The following is a 19,257-nucleotide window of genomic DNA, read 5'->3' on the forward strand; positions in this document are numbered from 1 at the left end:
GCTTCAACCCCAGCCAGCTGGCCTGAAGCAAATTATTTGCAGGATTTGGTATGGATTTAAACAAAGAACCCAAGTCGTCATATCGGCAAAGCTTGAAGGAGCAAGCGCCCAGCAGACATCGGAGCCAAGGCATTCCAGGAGGTTTTGCCTCTGCCAGATGAAGCGATCAGTCCGGGAGTGCCCTAAAGACTGACCAAGCTGAGCCCTAGGTTCAAGATTACAGCCTTCCCTGGCCATGCTCCTACTTGTCGCCAGAGCAAGCTTAGAGACAGCCTCCGGCTGCACCCAACAGTGCCAATTGCAACCAGAGATCCTGCACTTCCAGTGGGCATCCACTAACTAGCTCCTCCATGGGCCCCTGAATTCGGACACGTGGGAAGAAGATAAAGCTTTGGGGAGAGAATGCACTTGGAGACCCAAGACTTGGGCGTCTGCAAAGCCACCCCAGATCTCAGGATCCCTAACAAAACAAGTCACCCTGGTCGCCAAGACAGAAGGCTCCAGGGTCCCTGCTTTGGTGCCTGTTCTAAAAATTCAGAGAAGGAATGAAGGGCTTTGGGGACTACAGAAAAGGCTAACAGTAGCCCAGGGCGCCCAGGAAGGCGATTGGGAATGGCTGAAACCAGCGCTTTCCTGCCAGTCTTTCTTGAGCTCTTCCTTATGCCCAGAGTCATAGTTACAGTGTAGACCAGATTGAAGTCCAAGGGCCCCAAATCCTCAAGGTGCAGCTCCTATTTACGAACCTTTAGGGAAAGGAAAACAGAAAGGATCATTTCATTCTTTATTAGAAAAAGCTGAACTACTGCTCTCTGGACCTGGAAGTTGACAATTTTATATTCTTAGGCAATCCATGCACCCCCCTCCCCCCGTCCCGACCTTAAGAATTCCTTTTGAGAACGAGAGGTCATTGTTTTGAGTTCCCCTGAAAAGAGGGAATGCATTTTCTTCTGATATTTGGGAAGTCTGGTTTGCTCACTTGGAACCCCCCTGCACGCCTCCTACGCACCCGCGTGTTTGTGTCACGCACAAACAGTAGGCTGTTTCATGCCTCTATAGGCCAAGGTCACCTAGTAACCGGACCCCCCCCCCCAACAACCATCAATCCTGTGGACTGTGTCAGCTCTCCCCCGTTCCTATTCAAGAAGTTTCTGTTCGTTTTATTTATTTAATTTTTCCCAGCCGGAGGTCCTCAGTGATAGACTCCAGCGTGGATTTTAATTGCTTCAATCAGCAGTCTTTCTCTTCAGCCGTCAGTCAAAATCTGGACAGTGGGTCCGGGGACCCAGCGCATGACTGCGCAGGAACCCTGCGCCCCGAGGCTGGCTCAGCGCAGCAGGCAGACTCTAGGCTCTGCAAAGGAGATAAAATGAGTTCGTCGGCTTGTAGGCGGCCCACCTCCCTCCCTCCTTGGTACCTTCCCCACGCTCTGAAGCTGCGCCTGATTGCGGCCAGGTGGCCTGGGCTCTTGAGGTCACAGCGACCTCGGCGCCAGTTAAGAGGAGGCAGGGCGCAAGAACTGTTTTTGCTTGTCCACAGTCAGAGTCAGCCCTCAAACAATGAACCAATCGACGCACACGTAAAAATCGGTCTCGGTCACCCTTCCAGCCCCTCCAAGGTCTCCCTGGTCTCTAGGGCCAGCGTGCAGCGGGCTGCGGTAGCACCCTGGACAGCGCAGGAAGTGGGAAGCGGGAAGTGGGGAGCGCCTGTGGCTGGGTCAGCAAGCACGACTCCCTCCCCCGCAGCTGACTCGCGCTCCAACGCACAGCCTCGCACCTCACGATCCCGCTCCTCCATTTCCCCTCCATCACTCTCTCATCTCCCCACCGAGCTCCCTCTCCCTAAAAATCTCTTGGGCCCTTTCCACTTTCCAATCTGCTAAGATCCTGGCGACTTCTCTATTTAGCTTCCGCGAACCGCACAGCCGCGTCCATACGCTCTGACTGGAACACATACACATACGCACGAGCATCGGCACACGCAGACAGCACGTTTCCTGTCCCTGTGTGACACCCACCCTCGTCTCGCGGACGCGCCAGTCCCCGAGCGTTGCCCTCCTCCCGCCACACACACACACACACTCACACACGCAAGCGCGTGCTGGGTCGAGCTGAAGCCAGCTCTCCTGCATCCACTCGGAGGCGACCAGCGCCAGTCTCGCAGAGCCCATGGCCTCTCCCGGCTCCGGCTTTTGGTCCTTCGGATCTGAAGATGGCTCTGGGGATCCCGAGAACCCGGGTACAGGTAGGACAATAGGGACCTGGAGCGGGAGAGCTTTGTGGATAGCCGGCTTGGGATTTGCAGGGCTGCGCAGATGATCAGAGCTTTGACATCTGCAACAGGAAACTTATTCGGACGCTTCGCCCTGCTACCTCGGTTAAGTCCTTAACTGTGTGAAAACCCCAAACTTCCGCAGTCTTTTGTCCCCCGGGAAGATGCCCAGGATGTCTCAGCCCATTCCCCTAAGCATAGACTCCTGAAAGACCGCAGCGTTTGAGGGAATCGATGGACTTCAAGGACGAAGGGGGGGGGGGGGGCTTTGCTTTGAGATCTTTCGACAGGGAAGGAATGGGGCAAAGAAAGACGAAATGGGGAGTAGTTTAGGGTCTGGACCGCAAGCGCGACGAAATGGGTAGCCGGGGTCTAGGAAAGACAGTTCTGGCGCAGCAGTGAGGGTCTGGAAACCTGCGCACCTGGTGAACAAGTGCGAAGGGCGGTGGTGTGGCTTTCTTCACGGGACACGGTGAAGCCAGGGCTAGCCCTGGAGTTAGGTTCCCCCGAGCTACCCCACCTGCTGAGAACAGAGTCGCCCGCGGCCGCTCGCGAGGTTGGAGCCGGATTCCCAGACTCCTCACTAAAGACCTCGTTCACTTGGAACGAAATTTCACTCGCCCGTCTGTTCTCTTTCCACTTCGCTGTCCCTCTGCCTGGCGATCGCAGCAAGAGCTTGGTGCCAGGTAGCTCAAAAGTTCACCGGCGGCATCGGAAACAAGCTGTGCGGTGAGTGTTTGGCGCGCTGGGGAGAAGGGCAGGCAAGGTCGGGGGCTAGGGCTGGCTGGGAAATGTCGCCGAGCCTGCAACCTGCTTCCACCGAGTCCTCGGCTGCGGATGGGCGGGGATGCAGGAGCCAGACTGTCGCCGGCTGACCAGGCCCCTCGCTCCGTGTCCTTGTCTAGCTCTGCTCTATGGAGACTCTGAGAAGCCAGCGGAGAGCGGCGGGAGCGTGGCCCCGCGGGCCGCGACTCGGAAGGTCGCCTGCACCTGCGACCAAAAACCCTGCAGCTGCCCCAAAGCGGATGTCAACTACGCATTTCTGCACGCAACAGGTAAAAAGGCGCAGGCTGGCCAGGACCGTGCTCCTCCCCGGCGACGTCTGACCCCCAGGCATCCAGTGGATGGTGGGGGCGGGCCCTCTGAGAATCTTGCGTGGAATTGGAAGGGCGTTGGATACAGGAGCTGGAGCGCGCCGAGAACCCGGCCCTAGCGTTTCCAAACAGGAGTCTGCGGCAACAACGCCTGGCGCTAGCGCAGCCTTGAGAATTGAGGGTGGCTGTGGCCTTGGCTTGCGCCCAATGTCCGGGCTTCTCTGTGCTGCCTCAGTCTCTAAGTAGAGCAAATTTCCAAGTGCCCTCCCAGATAGTTCGGAATCACAGGGATATTTTTTAGATGTTCGATTGGATCCAGAGCAATTTGTAACCGTGATTTCACTGAGGAAAGATTCTGTTTACGTGAGCCCTGGGCGCTAAATTTTACCTCAGCTTGTATGATTCCCAGTCTCCCAAACAGCATGAAAGTGGGCTCACACACACCCACACGCCCCAACTTTGACAACATCTGGCCTTCAGAAGTCAGATAATGACTTGGCAAGATTGGCTTTTCCTGGTTTGCACGAAGGCATTTCTCAAACATTCCCAACGTGGAGTCTTGACGATTGAAACGAATACTCATAACATTTAGGACAAAGCCTGTGAAACAGACAAGTCCAGCCTTTTTTTTTAAAAAAAAAAAAAGGATATTCCTATGTTAGGAATAAAAATGCAAAATTTAATTTCCGAAGGAGTTTTTGTCTACTTGTGTTTCCAGATGATGTGGGTTTTGTTTGAAACGGGGTCTTTAGCCCTTAAACCAGATCTGTTCTCCAACTCCCAGATATCCCCCTAGCCCCAACCTCCCTCCCAAGCACTGCAAATCTAGTGCCAATAAATTCAACTCAAAGAGAAATTGCCTGATCCACAATTGCCTGGATCTTTGCGTGGTAAAGTCTAAAGCATCCCTTCCATTCCATTCTCCAGACCTGCTGCCAGCGTGCGATGGAGAGAGGCCCACTCTGGCGTTTCTGCAAGATGTTATGAACATTTTGCTTCAGTATGTGGTGAAAAGTTTCGATAGATCAACTAAAGTAATTGATTTCCACTACCCCAACGAGCTTCTTCAAGAATATAATTGGGAATTAGCAGACCAACCACAAAATTTGGAGGAAATTTTGACGCATTGCCAAACAACTCTAAAATATGCAATTAAAACAGGTATTGTGCAACCAGCAATAATAAAGCTTTTTGTTTTGCAATTTTCATTTTTTTCTATAAAATCGTTCCTGTTCTACTGGGTAGTGTTATTCTCAATATTGCAAAATTGCATTTGTTTAAACATAGCCATTATTAGAGTAATCCAAAAGCACCTTGTTGATAATGTCAGAGCCGTCGTTGGGTATAAATCTGAAGAGTGGCAGGAGATAAATCAGGGGTTGTAAAAGCCATTCGTCACTAGGGGCCGGTAGAAGTGACCCAAAGTGGAGAAAATGAGAGCTGTAAAGACTCTAAGCCTGAATTCCAGGGTGCTGCTTGGCAATTGTCTTGGCACAGAACTGATCAGGAGTCCCAACTAACCAACTTATACAGTCTTCAGGCTGGAGGGAGAATGTTGTGGCGTTGCTTCAAGTGACTAAACCTTAACACACACACACACCACAATATAGACTAGCTTAGCAGTTCAGCGGTATTACATAAGGATTTGTCTCCTTCGCTTTGGCAGTGCACGTGAATAAGAATGTCTGATTCTCGTAGCATCCTTTGAGACAGGATAAAATGAGAATGTAGTTCCAGATACCACATCCATTTGAGTGCCTCCCAAGCTTTCTTCCACAGGGTCCTGAGGGTTCTACTTGTTTCTACATTGTCTCTAATCATTTTGATACAAAATGAAACAAATACAAGTGATAAATATGAACGCCTTTCTGAGGTGGAAAAGGGAAGGCTGAAGGATCTACAGTGATTCGTAGAATTAAAATGATTTATTGGTAACTCATAAATGTGAAATATTAAGGAATTATTAGTCATGCAAATGTTATATTTTATGCTACCATTTTTGGGTGATTTATTAGTATAACAAATGACAAACATTTTAAGAACATTTGCTACAAAAGCAGTTTAACCTCCTCCCCCCAAACATTCTTTATATCATCAGAGGAGAAAGGTTTGCATAAACACCTTGGAAAACTGATTTATTGTGTAATTATTGTCCATTTTGGAAGACTTGGAAATAGATATGAGGGGAAATGAGCTTAACTTGTTGATTTATTTCTGTGGATTATAATTTTTGGAGATTTGTTAGATATCGTCAGTTAGTCCTCCTGGAAACGAGCAAGACACACGTGCCAGGCATGAAAGGACTGATACTCTGCTTCTACTTACTTTTCAAGTATCCTTCTGTGCAAGCTTGAGAAAAGGTTTTAATTCTTTTCTGCATAGCCCATCCCCCATACTTGCCATTTAAATTCACTAATGGCAAATTGCTACATATTGTTTATGTTGCTCACAAATAAAAAAGAATACGTACTTTTTTTTTTTACATCCTCATTCTTCAAAGCTGGTCATCTTTGAAATTCAATTTAGAGTTAAGATAATGGCATCTGCCAGTCAAAGGAAGCAATAGTTCTGTGTATCAGTGCTCTAGTGCTGTCGAGGGGAATGAAAGGATCAATGAAATGCTTAGATTTTTTGCTCTATATTTTTGAAAAGTGCTAGTCAAATGTTGCTGTGGTGCATTTTATTTAAAGTGAAGACAAAAATCTGATGGGTTAAGATGAATATCTCAGTATTATCCATGCCATATTTTGCCTTCTCTCCATACATCCCCAAAGAGCACTTCAAAACATCAGCAGCCAGCAGCTTTCGTCTTCAACTGTCAAATTTATGGCTTATTATGCTGTTAATATTCTGTTTGTCAACTGGAACTACACAATCCATCAAAGCAGTTACCCTCCCTGTTACCATTCAGTATTCTTCTGATCCTTGAGAGATCATTTTATAAAATGTCACTTAGTCTCTGATAACAGTCCTTAGCCCGATTTCCATTTGGCCTCCAACTTTAGAAAGGATTGAAGGGCAGTAAGGAAGACTTTTAAATAAGGTGCCTGTTCAAATTACTTGTGGAGAAACGCTAGAACTAGAAGCTTCAGTAAAAGATGAGAATCTAGACAATTCCTGCGTCCGCGGGAATTGTTCTCTTTAGCTGTGGTACCCAAACAGGGTAATGCTAATGTAGTCTTCAGTCTTCAAGAGAGCCCTTAGACAAAGGAAACCGAGGAGCACCCTTCTGTGGGTTGTCAGTTCACAAAAAGCGGTTTTAGAGGATTTTTGGCCCCTCTCCAGCTGACTGTGAGCATCAGGTTTCATTTGCCAGGTGCCAGCCTTTGCTCATCATCCTTTGAGACTCATTCGCTAATCTGTGCAGGAGCCTTCCCGTGCTTGGAAAAGAGCATGGTCCTCTCAGAGTGCTCACATCACAGGAGCCAGGGGCGGTAGGATGCCCAGCACTGCTAGAGCTGCTATCAGATTCAGATGCAGCCTCTCACACCCTCAGACAACCCTGGATGGATGCAGTGGGAATCCTTTGCAGGCAGCATGTAGGGGCCACAGGAGCAGAACAGATGTAATTAGAGTGATGCTTCTGCCAGAACCCCAAAGGTCATGCTGTTCTGACTGTTAAGTTACCTTGCTCTTCGCTCTCTAGTTTCACATCATTAGCAGTGAATGAAAGCTGTGGGTCAGGAGAGAGTCCGATGAAATTGCAGCCCAAGGTCAAAAACTGTATAGAGTGAAAAAAAACTGTAAGAAGCACCAGACTTGTGTTTAGTTCACGGGGAGTATCTGTTCAAGCAGAATGAATGGGAGTTCTGATGTCCAGAGCTCCTGCACACACCTTAGACATCCTCTCAGTTCTGTGCATACCAAAATTTCCACAGGGTTAAATCCTGTGTGCTAATAGGTAGGGTCATCTAGAAATATATATAAGCTATAGAACCAAATTGATTTCCTCACTCAAAAATGATTTCAGGACAGCAGAGTGGAGGGCCCTCTGGAGGGAGAAGTGGGCTGTGATGTCAGCTTTGGGCTACAATGAAATGGGGAGTCAATGAGGCAGAGAGAAGGGGATGGCATCTTGCAACAGCATCTGCTGCAGCTGAGGGACTTTATACCTTTTCTGAATGAGTAAACTGATGAGGTCAGAGTCAAAGGGCCTGCAGAAGAGAGAAAAGGGGGCGGAGGCATGATCTGAGGTCATAAAGGAGGTAATGTCAAGAATTAACTAGAGTTGCAAAATTCCATTCCCTCTAAAATATGCTCCTTCCCAGTGCTATCTGTTCCCATTGTCGAGCTCTCTAGCCACGTGCCCAGAGCTGATAAGAGCCTTCTAGTCCCTGAGATAAGCAACGTGCTTTTTCCAGTGCTGTCCTTTATCTTGTTTTGCCCACACTTGGGACACAAGACTCACATCACAGGCACCAGACAGATGTCCAGCAAGTGACAGATACCTCTTTGAAAATCAGATGCTACTTCCAGAATTTTGCTTCTTCCCAAATTGCTGTTGCTAAACAAAACATGGATTTATTGATAGCCTCTTATGGGACAAGATGAGAAAACAGACTGTGGCTGTTATTTAAAACGTGGCTATAAATATCACATCAGAGGTATGTGGAGGGCAATCCATTTGCAGAATTTTAAAGAAATCTAGAAGTTTATTAGATAATACTTTTAATGAGTCAGTCTAGCCATTGATTATATTTCTTCACAGATCTGTGTTTAGTTCTGCTCTAAATCTCAACTAGGAGGGGGCTTTGCTGATCATAATCACAATTCAGACAGGGAAAACTGTCAAGAGTTAGCTTTGTCTATGCCATCTCTAGACACTCATCACCTTTGAATCCGGGGCAAATTCTCGGCAGAGTGTCCTAGTTTCTCATTTTTGTCCTGTCTTTGTAATCATCAGTCATTTGTCACTGATATTATGATGAATGCTGGCATGCCTGAAGGATGTCATGGTGTGACTGATTCTCGGAACAGCTCAACAAAAGCACTGTTAGCAGTATCAGTGCAAATGGGAGTAACGGGTTTGGGATACCATAAAATTTTAGTTTGCGATTATATTGAAAGTATAGTAGGAAGTAATGTAATCCCACATTGCAAAGTACATATGATTTTTAAAGGGCCCATTTGAGAGGATATCTTTAGAGAGTGTCTTGGAAACTATTAAACTCTAAGTAGCCTCTGGCTAGAGCAAGGGCTGCTTGAGTGTGGGTGCGCACTTGAGTGTGAGTGCGCATGTGCGCACACGATCCTGTGTCTTTGTGCTCACTGGCACAAAAAATCCTTTAGTTATTAAAAAAATATGTGTTTGGGAGACATTTATTTTCACTGGTTGCAATCCTAATTCCATTTTATTCAGGGCATCCCCGATACTTTAATCAGCTGTCTACTGGACTGGATATGGTTGGGTTGGCAGCAGACTGGCTGACATCAACAGCAAACACTAACATGTAAGTAGCTGATTTTTGCGTAAATCTCTTTGCATCATGTATTCTCATTTTAGCTTAATTTTAAAAACACCTTTATATGTCTTTGATTTTTATCAAACTATGCAAAATATTAAATACAAAAGAGACTTTTTAGTATTCTGATTTAAAACGATAAGTTATGTGAAAGAGAACAGAGCCACTGCTGCGTTTTCCAGTGTCACACTGTGTCATGTTTTGTATTCAGTACAATAAGCTACTCCTGTATATTATATCAGTAATTGATGATCTTGGCTTTAAGGCAACAGAAAAATGAATAATGTTTTGGAAAGTCTTTTATAAAAAATTTTATATTTAGTGTTAGAATCCTTCCATCTATGAATGTACGTTTTCAAAATCAGAAAATATTCTGTGATATTATAATGGTAAATAACTTATTTGAGCTATGTGCATAAAACATTGTCGTTTATACATTTCAGGTTCACCTATGAGATTGCTCCTGTATTTGTGCTGTTAGAATATGTCACACTAAAGAAAATGAGAGAGATCATTGGCTGGCCAGGGGGCTCTGGAGATGGAATATTTTCTCCTGGTATATACATTTCAAATTTTCTCTGTTTTATTCTTCTGACATGCCATGTTATAAACTTAAGAAAAGCAAACATCTATTTTGTGTTTATGATTAGAATACCTAGGCTGTGTGCTTTGTGGCTGAATCCATTGAACACACCTTCAAGCTTACTAATGCCAGTTGTTTGTGCTTAACGGTATATTCAGACATGATAGTCACCCAATACTTCTACCTATATATAAGATGTATGTATAGTGCTGGACAAAGGAATAACGATTGCTAATAAGGAAATCCACACTTGTTGCATCTCCCAGAATTAGTGAAATGTAAAAGAGGCATTTAATACAACACCCAGTGGGTGATGGTGTGTGCAGAGGTGTGCTTCCTTGGTTGAGCTCATTCCCTTCTCCAGTCTCTGGAATAATGAGCAGGGAAGTGCATTTAGGCTAATTTCTAATTTCAAGGAGGACAAACAGTGCATGTGAGATGATTCCTTAGAGCTGAAAGAGCATAAGGATTTCTTTGAGATAGTTTTCCTTCCTTCTCTTTTTTATGGTACCCAACGTTTTCCATTTTGCCTTTTATACCAGCCATCACACCCTAGGGTCCACATTTATACCTCTCCCAGCCCATAGAACCAACCTGAAACAAATGCTGTGCCCTTAGCTCACGACTGTGACCTTGACTTGATTCATTAATGAAAGGGAAGTTAGGAGGGTGATGAAAAAAGTCACTGACCCATGCAAAAGAAGTCTGGTGTCAGAGCAGAACCTAATCAGTAAGAGGAAGCCAGTCTTCAGTACGCTCTGGTGGGAGGGATGGACAGGAGAGGCCATCTGTGCATGCCAGTGACAGCATGGCCAGATTCTGATCCCTCTAATGCAAACCTGCAGAGGCAGGTGAGAAGTGAGAGAAGAAGGAAAACCTGTGGAGATGAAACAAAGACCCAACAACAGCGGTCTCAAAACTGCATATGTCTCTCTAACCACCTCTCAACTGTTATTTCATGTTTTTAAGTACATATCATGTTTTTTCAAATGCTAAAGGGAAAGGTGTTAAATGGAACAGAAAATTAGTCTTAAAAAAAAACAAGTCTTTGAACAATAGTCGTGATAGATTCTTTCATTTTCTAGGCAATTTAGAGCTTACTCTCCTTTGATGCTAAGTCTGTAACTTGGTTTTTATTGTCTGAAGTTGATGCTTCAGACACATTTTCATGGAGGACTAGGTAGGGTTAGCAGGCGTATGATGTCAACATCATTTCTACTCTCCCCATTCTCTTATAAGGTTGATTGTGGAGTTGAGCTGCCCCTGAGATATGCCAAGAACAACATGGTTTCTATTTTAATGGTTCATAGAAGTAGGATATTGACTATGAAATTTTGACTAGTCTAAATAGGAGACATGCCTAATTATCTAGCTTGTCTTGGAACCTGCATGCTCTAGAAAACATACACCCCAAGAATGACTCCTCATTGATGGTTCTGCTAGGTTCTATATGGCCTGTGGATGGTGGCAAATTATCAGATGGAAACTGTGGAGATTCTTCCTTTGAGCCTGAAGTGAGAAAGGCTTAGTGAGAAAGCCTTGGATGTAGTGTTATATTGTAATATAAATACTCCAAGTCAGAAGGGACAGCAAGAGAAAGCAATGGGGACCTGTTTCTCCTCAACTTCCTAAAAGAAGAGTGATGGCTCATAGCATCCTTATTTGTTGGCCGATGTTTTATTAGATAGCATCTGGTCTTGCTCCTGGGCTAAAGAATCAAATGATCCAAGGAGTGGTAGCAGGGAAAGTAGAATTACAGGCACCTAGGTTGTGCCTGTGTTCCTAGGACTAAATCTTAAGAGTTAGGTCTTTGTCTTGGACAAAATGCTCAACTTGTTTTGATTGTTGTTCAGTTCTGTTCAGCTCCACCATTAGCACCCAGAGACTTGGTACTTCCTGGAAATTCCACTATGACTCCTAGAATTCTGGTGAGGAGGTTTCTGACCCACTTAGTCCGGCAGCTGTTCAGTCCCATAGAAACATACAGAGGTTTATATTAATTATAAACTGGTTGGCATATTCGATGAGGCTTCTTATTAACTCTTATATCTTACATTAACCCATAATTCTTGTCTGTGTTAACCATGTGGCTTGGTACTATTTTATCAGTGAGGCATTCTCATCTTGCTTCCTTTGTGTCTGGGTGACGACTGCAGACTGAGCCTTTCATCTTCCTAGAATTCTCCTATTCTGGTCGCCCTGCTTATACTTCCTGCCTGGCTACTGGCCAATCAGCAGTTTATTAAACCAATAAAAGTGACAAATCTTTACAAGGTGAAGGACCTCTATCCCACAGCAGAATTCTGTATATGTGATATTATCTACACTTGAGGATCAAAGAGAACTCTAGTATTTGGCAGGTCATAAAGGATAAGGACTAGGGAGAAAGACCTGGCTTAGCCACAGATCTTTTCCTGGCATAGTCTTTTGAACACCCATCCTTATCCTCATGTGCACAAGTCTCTTCATCATCCTCAAGGTTGCAGGAGGTCAGGGCTAGAAGCTGCTAGTTTACACGTGAAGAGTGATTTCTTTTTGTACATCCCCCTTTCTTTTCTCCCTTCCCCCACCCTCAGACTGGGAATGTAAGAAGAGCTATAGCTGTCAACTAGAGAACCAATGCTTCCCTCCCTAAAGAACCATTGGGAATGTCTGAGGATCTTTTGAGTTGTCGTGGCAACTGAAAGCCACAGGTGGGGCTAACCACCTCACTAGCCTAAGACAACTCACCTTTAAGGAATTCTGTAGCTCAAACTGTCTGTTAGTGCTAAGAATGAGAAATCATAAGCTGGCTTGGAACATCCTCTACAGCTTTGCTTTGAGTCCACCATCACACAGTGTCTGTCCTTCAACTGGGCATCAGACCTGAACATACTTGACCTGCTTTCTGTTGTCTTGAACCTCTAGGGTTTAACAAGGTAGTAGTAACTGCCTGCATTCTGACTATAGAGACACCACGATCTGGTTGGTGGTGACTTTGTACCAAGTGGCCTGCCTGTATATAGCCCAGGGCTCATAATGCAAAGGTCACAGCCTTGTATGGGCCCTTCAGCTTGGCAGAGCCTGCTTGATCCTCAGCCACTATAAGAAAAAATTGATCAAACCATCCAGGAAATAGTCCCAAGAGTTTCTTCCTTGGAGTGAGCAGAGGGATACACTTTTACTCTGCCTTCTGGTCTCATGCTTTCTTTGCCAACATATTTGTGTGCATTCATATATCCTTGATAGCAAAATTCCTAAGCTTCTCTATAGTCCTGCAGAAAGTTTCATTGCTGGTCATATGAGATGTTACTTACAGAGCAGGGTAAAACTTTATCATATAAAATCCTTGACAGTCTTGGGGAAATACAGGAAATGCAGTTCCATATGAAGCTGACATCATCAAACAGCATCGCATCAATGAGTGAAACTGTATCTCAGAGATATCTTTGAAAGAAAAGACCCGTTTAAAAGACTGAACAGAGAATAATGAGATAAGTGTGAACATTTATCAGACATTCTGTAGGAGCCATTAGCAGCTTGCAGCTTTAACAGTGGTTTGTTTATCTTAATTCAAGCACAAAGCATTGCTATAACAAGAAAAGAAATAACTATTTGCCACTATCATAGTACCAGGATTTTATAGGCCTAATGCCAACTGGTTACGCTTATAAACTAGAAAGAAAAGAAAGAAAAACAACTCTTTTCAAGAAAGAAAAACAACTCTTTTCAAAAGTCTCTTCAAGATGGGCATAATAGTACATACATAAATTCCAGAATTTGGGAGGCTGACACAGGAGGATCATGAGTTCAAAGCCAGCTACGTGATAAGATGCAAAGAGCTCCCCAGCAAGAGCTAAATAAGTTAAAACTTCCCCTTAAGGTGCTTTGTCTTCCCCTCCCTATCCCTCCCCATCCTTTTTGACAGGGTCTTTCTGTAGTCCTGGCTGTTCTGGAACTCACTATGAGACCAGGCTAGACTTGAACACGTGCACCATCATGCCTGGCATCTAAGGTGCTTGGGGCAAATGTGCTTTTCTGAACCATCTTAGCTGTACCTTGAATCTGAGGATGCAGTTCAAAGGAAAACTGTAAGCATTTTCTCTGAAAGTTAGCGGTCAGGGTTTCGTCAGCTTCTCTTCTCCCACTCATTATCCCTTTTTACTTGGGATCTACCTGGATTTCTAGGTGTGTAAAATAAACACACAAATAAGATATTCACTTGTAATAAATCATAAACAATTATTTTAAAGTAATTTTGTTATGGATAATATTTTGCCACTTATTAAGGACAAGCAAAAGACACTTGATACTGCAGTGTGTACAGGCATCATCATTTTTGGACTTACTCCGTACTTTTATTTTATGATAGCCTATGCCACATTGCATCAATACACAATATTAAATGGCAGAGTGTATTTAAGGACATTTCATAAATTGCAGAAAATTATATCCGAGTCCCAAATCAATATTCATTGGTTATTTATGATACTCATATCACCAACTCAAATAGCAACTTTAAAAATCAAACATCCTAACACAATACACCCTAGATACATTGATAAGAACCAGCTAAGGAACAATGATAGAGAAATATTAAGCTTGTTTTTTATAACTAAGCTATTAAATTTCTATAAAAGCATAAATTGTTGCATGTACAGTAAAAACACTGTTATTTATAAGATACAATAATCTCATATCGGAATAAAGCCACTTCAGTCAGTGTTCATTGGTATTATGTAGCATGATGCAAAAGACCAAGTGAATATTTTATGTGTTTAGAAACAACGTACAGTCACCTTGCGTGATATAACATGGACAAGCACTGCTCGAAACATCTCAGACTCATTATATGCTTGATTTTGAAATAGTTTGTGGTCGTTGTATATTGTGAGACGTTTTACTGTCGGCAGCTTTTTTGACCCCGCCTCCCCACCTCATTCAGTTCTATGACCCCATCCTGAGCTGTGACCCACACAGTGAAAGAAACTGCTGTAGGCCTGTGAAATAAAGATTGCTGCTGGCATGAGAAGTGTTGATGGAGATTAGAAAAAGTAACCGTTTCTGTGCCCTTCAGGTGGCGCCATCTCCAACATGTACGCCATGCTTATCGCCCGCTATAAGATGTTTCCAGAAGTCAAGGAGAAAGGAATGGCTGCCGTGCCCAGGCTCATCGCCTTCACGTCAGAGCACGTATGTGTTTGCACTCTTCCCAGGGTTACCATTGCATTGATGATCCTCAGTTGAATGAATAACACCCACAAAGTGCTTTTTCTCCACATGTTCCGTTTCCTGGAAACACTTCAAAGAATGAGGGGACAGTCGAGTTGAGCTGAGCTGTCCAAAATCTTCTTTGTCTCTGAAATGCATGGAAACCTCAAAGATAAAACAGAATTTATACCTTTTATTTTAAAGATTTATTTATAGCTATGTGTATATCTGCGTGTGGGTATGTGCATATATACGCAGGTCCTCATGTAGGCCAGAGGCCTCCGTGTGGTACTGGAGTTACAGGCAGCTGGGAGCCACCCAGTATAGATGGGGACCGAACTCTAGTCCTCTGCAAGAGCAGTACCTAGCTCTCTAACTGCTGAGCCATCTCTCCAGCCCCAAAGCAGAGTATATTGAATTCCAGCTCCTGTCCTCCATGTCTGTCTATACTTTGTGCTGAGGGCCAGAAGCAAGAGAAAAGGCAGTGTGGCTTTCAACACTTCCAAACCACTGAAGACAGGCTTCATATCATCCAGTTCTAGGAAGCCCTGTTGATGAACCCTTTCTGATTAAAATTGCAGTTTTAGTGATTAAATAGATTCAACCCTGTGCCTTTAGCCATTTAACTCCAAGCTGGCTTGCTTGATTTAGTACTGTATTAGTCATGTTTCTTAGACAGCTTGGGGGAGGGTTTAATCTTCCTTGTGGTTTCAGACAATCTGTCCAATGTGATGAGACCGCATGGTGGAACAAAGCAGTTTACACCATGGTGGGCCAGGAAGCGGAGGCTGAACTCGCTCCTTTCTCCCCGTTTTCACTGTCTCCACCTCCAGCCCGTGGGCTAGTGCACCCCACTTCAGGATGGGTTGTACCCCTCTCAGTTGATCCTCTCTGGAAACACTTACATCTCGTGGGCATACCTAGAAATGCTGTGCACCTCCTGGGTCATTCTGAATCCAGTCAAACCTCCAATGAAGATAAAGCATCCTAAGTACCACAAAGAGATGGTATAGGGGCCTTTCCTGTCTGATCTCTGAGCCCTATCTCTGTCATGTACTGGCTCCTGGCTACCTCTGGGGGTAAGCTAGATGGAGGATAAGAACTCTGGCCTTCCTTGTTGGATATCATGACATAGAACTTCATACTCCTCCTGTTCCCTTCAAAGAATACATGCTATCCTTCCTACGACCATGTAGGCAAGAAAACAATGTTCCAGTCTGTTCACATAGCAAACAGCTCTAATGTACCAGAGAACCAGCTCTCCCTTTCTCTCTCACCAAGCAGGGCAAATCAGCAAGGGAGCTACACTGCAGCAGCTTATGCCACACAGCAGGGCCACCGGCCTCATGCTTTGACCTGCATCAGGAGATAATTTTTATTCTCTATGGAGAAAACAAGTATATGTTCCTTCTCCCGATTTCCCAAAAGCAGATCTAGATCTCTAGATAGTTAAATATTTCTGTACACTCAGCTTCAAAATGCTCAGAATTGTTTTATGTTAGACATTGTTTTCTTTGGCTCTCTAAGGTTAGCCTGTAGCAAGCTGCCCTGTACTATCTGTCAGGTATCTCTACCTTAAGCATAAGCTTTGGAGCCTCACACTTGGCAAAGATTGACAGCCTGTTCTGAAAAGCTCAGACCATATGCTCTGAGACTACTTTTGCTATGCTTTCTGTTCTTCATATTATAAACTTGAAGTCCATTCCTTCATTCCTAAGAGAAAGAAAGACAACTCAGCTGTTTATTTCTCAGTGCCACAATGAAAAATGGTAATTCGACTATGATCCTTACCTAGAATAGCAATTGACCCTGGGTATAGACTTTGCATTTTGACACATGAATTATTCTTTTTAAAATATGATATATCTGATTACTCTTTGGCAGTCTAAAGATACTTCAATAAATAATGAGAATAAAATTATTTGATTTCCACAGCCTTGTGGGGTGGTAATAAAATATATAGAGGGCCTAGCACAGACTGAGGCAGGCCCTGTGCTTGCTTCCTCAGTCTGAGTTTATATGAGCTTTGTTCATGTTGGTTTAGAGGGCCTTGGTTTGTTGTTGGCAGTGGTGTCCTCCACCCCCTCTGGCTCTTACACTCTTCCCACCTCATCTTCCACAGCCTTCTCTATGCCTCAAAGGGAGGGATTTGATGGGGACATTCCATTTAGATCTGAGTGTTCTGAGGTCTCTCACTGTCTTCATGTCTGGCTGTGGATCTCTGTATCTGTTCCCATCTGCCAAGGAGAAGCTTCTCTGATGATGGTTGAGCAAGGCACTGGTCTATGAGTAGAACAGCCTGTTATTAGGACGCACTATATTTTTTTTTTAGAACAGTAGTATTTGACTATACCCTAGGTCCTTGAGATATCTAGTCTCCGTCCTTGGTCACCAAAGCAGTAACAGGTATGGGTTCCACCTTGCAGAATGAACCTTAAGTCAGAGCAGACATTGACTAACCACAAGCTTTGTGCCACCATTGCCCTAGCATATGGTGCAGACAGTGAAACCTTGTGCATCAAGGTTTGTGGCTGAGTTGGTTTACATTTACCTTGGATAGCTTGCCTTCCTTACCAAAGATGCTAGAACTTAGGGGTGAAGGCTCTATGTAGGTACTAGGTCAACTTCTCCATGTTCAATGTTTTTTTTAATTTATTTATTTATTAAAGATTTCTGTCTCTTCCCCTCCACCGCCTCCCATTTCCCTCCCCCTCCCTCAATTAAGTCCCCCTCCCTCAGCCAGAAAAGCAATCAGGGTTCCCTGTCCTGTGGAAAGTCCAAGGAACCCCCACCTCCATCCAGGTCTAGTAAGTTGAGCATCCAAACTGCCTAGGCTCCCACAAAGCCAGTGCATGCAGTAGGATCAGAAACCCATTGTCATGTGATGTTCAATGGGTTTTATAAGTGCTGTAAACTTAAGGTTTTGTAGTTTCGTAATCAAATTTCTGCCATGAGCTTTTTTTCTTAATTAGAAGATGATGCTAAATTATCAATTCCTGCCTATGCCTGGAATAAACCACACTCCTACACCAGGCTAGAGGAACGTTATTAGGATAAAAGCAGCGCAGCACCTACCTGCACCTTCACCCAGACTATTTCAGGTGCAGTGCGTACAAGTGAGTCCTGCTCTGGAAGTGCCAGGCAGAGAACTCACCTGATTTCCACCTCCAGTTCCTTTGGGTCTGATTCATCCTTTCCTATAGCTCCTCTTGACTTCAGGGCAAGGGTACAGATTTCCTACGTATTTTCAGATTTTACAACCATTTTGTTTGTACAAGCTCCTGAAATACCTCCAAAAAGTCTAAGAAAGAAAAGTATCAAGTCTTTCATAAATGGCCTTTTCTCCTGTCTAAACACAGTCAGTTCTTGCAGTGGGGTTTCTCCCATAAGGAAGAAAAAGGAGCTTCCGTACTGGTTTTAAAGTGGGGAGGACAATAGTTACAGTGACTTTTTTTCTTTTTCTTTGAGAGGTTGTCCCAGTCCGATACTTGGAGACGCAGATGAGAATGTCAGAAAACCCTTGCCTCATGCCTGGGGCACAGGAAGCTGTACTTACATAACTTTATAAAACACCAATCCTGCTTTGTAGAGGGGAAAACCAAGCTGCAGCCATGAGAGATGCTTTGCCCTGTATTACACAACCAGCGTGGCACAGCCCTGTTCCTCTGCCATCCAGTTCTGCTCTTTCAACTGCTAGGCTGGGACTAAATGCCATCCTGTAGCTAGAGGCTCCTGACTTTACTTGTATATTATGTCTCAAGTGCTATTTTCCTCTTCTGGTTACTCCAGTGCTAATGTTTCCTAATGTACCAAACCAGGTTAAGTTAGTGTTGTTATATTCTGGGTGCTGACTTTGTCATGTGACATGCTTAGTTGGAGCCATAATCCTAGTTAAGGTTACTGTTTTTGTAATGAAATACCTTGACCAATAGCAAGTTTGGGAGGAAAGGGTTTGTGTGGTATAAACTTCAATATCTCTGTTAATCACTGAAGAAGTCAGAACAGGAATTCAAACAGGGTAGGAACCTGGGATCAAGAAATGATGAAGAGGCCATGGCTGGGTGCTGCTTCCTGGTTTGCCCCTCATGCTTTAATCATCTTGCTTTCTTGTAGAATCCAGGACAAACAGCCCAGGGATAGCACCGTCCACAATGGGCTGGACCCTCCCAGTCAGTCACTAATTAAGAAAACATCTATAGGCTTGTCAATAATAGCCCAGTCTTATAGAGGTCTGTTTTCAGTTGAGGCTCCCTCTCTCCAGTGACTTTAGCTAGTGTCAGTTTGACATAAAACTCACCAGGAAAGTGACCTGGGAGGAAAATGGCATTTAGTGACTCCACAGCCCATCACTTCCAACATTCGGGGTGTGGGAGTCACCCCTTATTACCTGCATGACCAGTGCAGACTGGAACATCGTCTAGAGACAGCAGAGAATAGCACTCATCTAGATGATAAGGAGGACAAGCTGTTATATTTTTCTCTCTGTTCAAATGAACTGCTTTCTTGTAAAACCTGGATAGGACCACATTAAACAGACAGCATTAGAAGTGAGTGAGTCACTACTGAGCTGCAACAGAAATGGTACTGAGGCCATGAGCAACGTGTTCCGAGATGACTTCCCTGCAATATATAACATCACAAGATCACGACACCAGAGGGG

General features: G+C 44.3%; 1 protein-coding gene across 1 annotated transcript in view; it reads left to right on the forward strand.

Moving 5' to 3' along the window:
• The first annotated feature begins 1,297 nt into the window (after nucleotides 1-1,297).
• Nucleotides 1,298-19,257, forward strand: part of Gad2 (glutamate decarboxylase 2) — a 69,653-nt gene continuing 51,693 nt past the window's right edge. The window contains exons 1-7 of the mRNA XM_075970643.1: nucleotides 1,298-2,241; nucleotides 2,938-2,997; nucleotides 3,174-3,323; nucleotides 4,290-4,523; nucleotides 8,722-8,812; nucleotides 9,268-9,380; nucleotides 14,464-14,579. Coding sequence (XP_075826758.1) covers nucleotides 2,166-2,241; nucleotides 2,938-2,997; nucleotides 3,174-3,323; nucleotides 4,290-4,523; nucleotides 8,722-8,812; nucleotides 9,268-9,380; nucleotides 14,464-14,579 — 840 coding nt within the window. The 5' untranslated portion in view covers nucleotides 1,298-2,165. The remainder of the gene's footprint in view (nucleotides 2,242-2,937; nucleotides 2,998-3,173; nucleotides 3,324-4,289; nucleotides 4,524-8,721; nucleotides 8,813-9,267; nucleotides 9,381-14,463; nucleotides 14,580-19,257) is intronic.

The sequence above is a fragment of the Microtus pennsylvanicus genome, chromosome 4 (genome assembly GCF_037038515.1).
Source record: "Microtus pennsylvanicus isolate mMicPen1 chromosome 4, mMicPen1.hap1, whole genome shotgun sequence".
Classification (NCBI taxonomy): Eukaryota; Metazoa; Chordata; class Mammalia; order Rodentia; family Cricetidae; genus Microtus; species Microtus pennsylvanicus.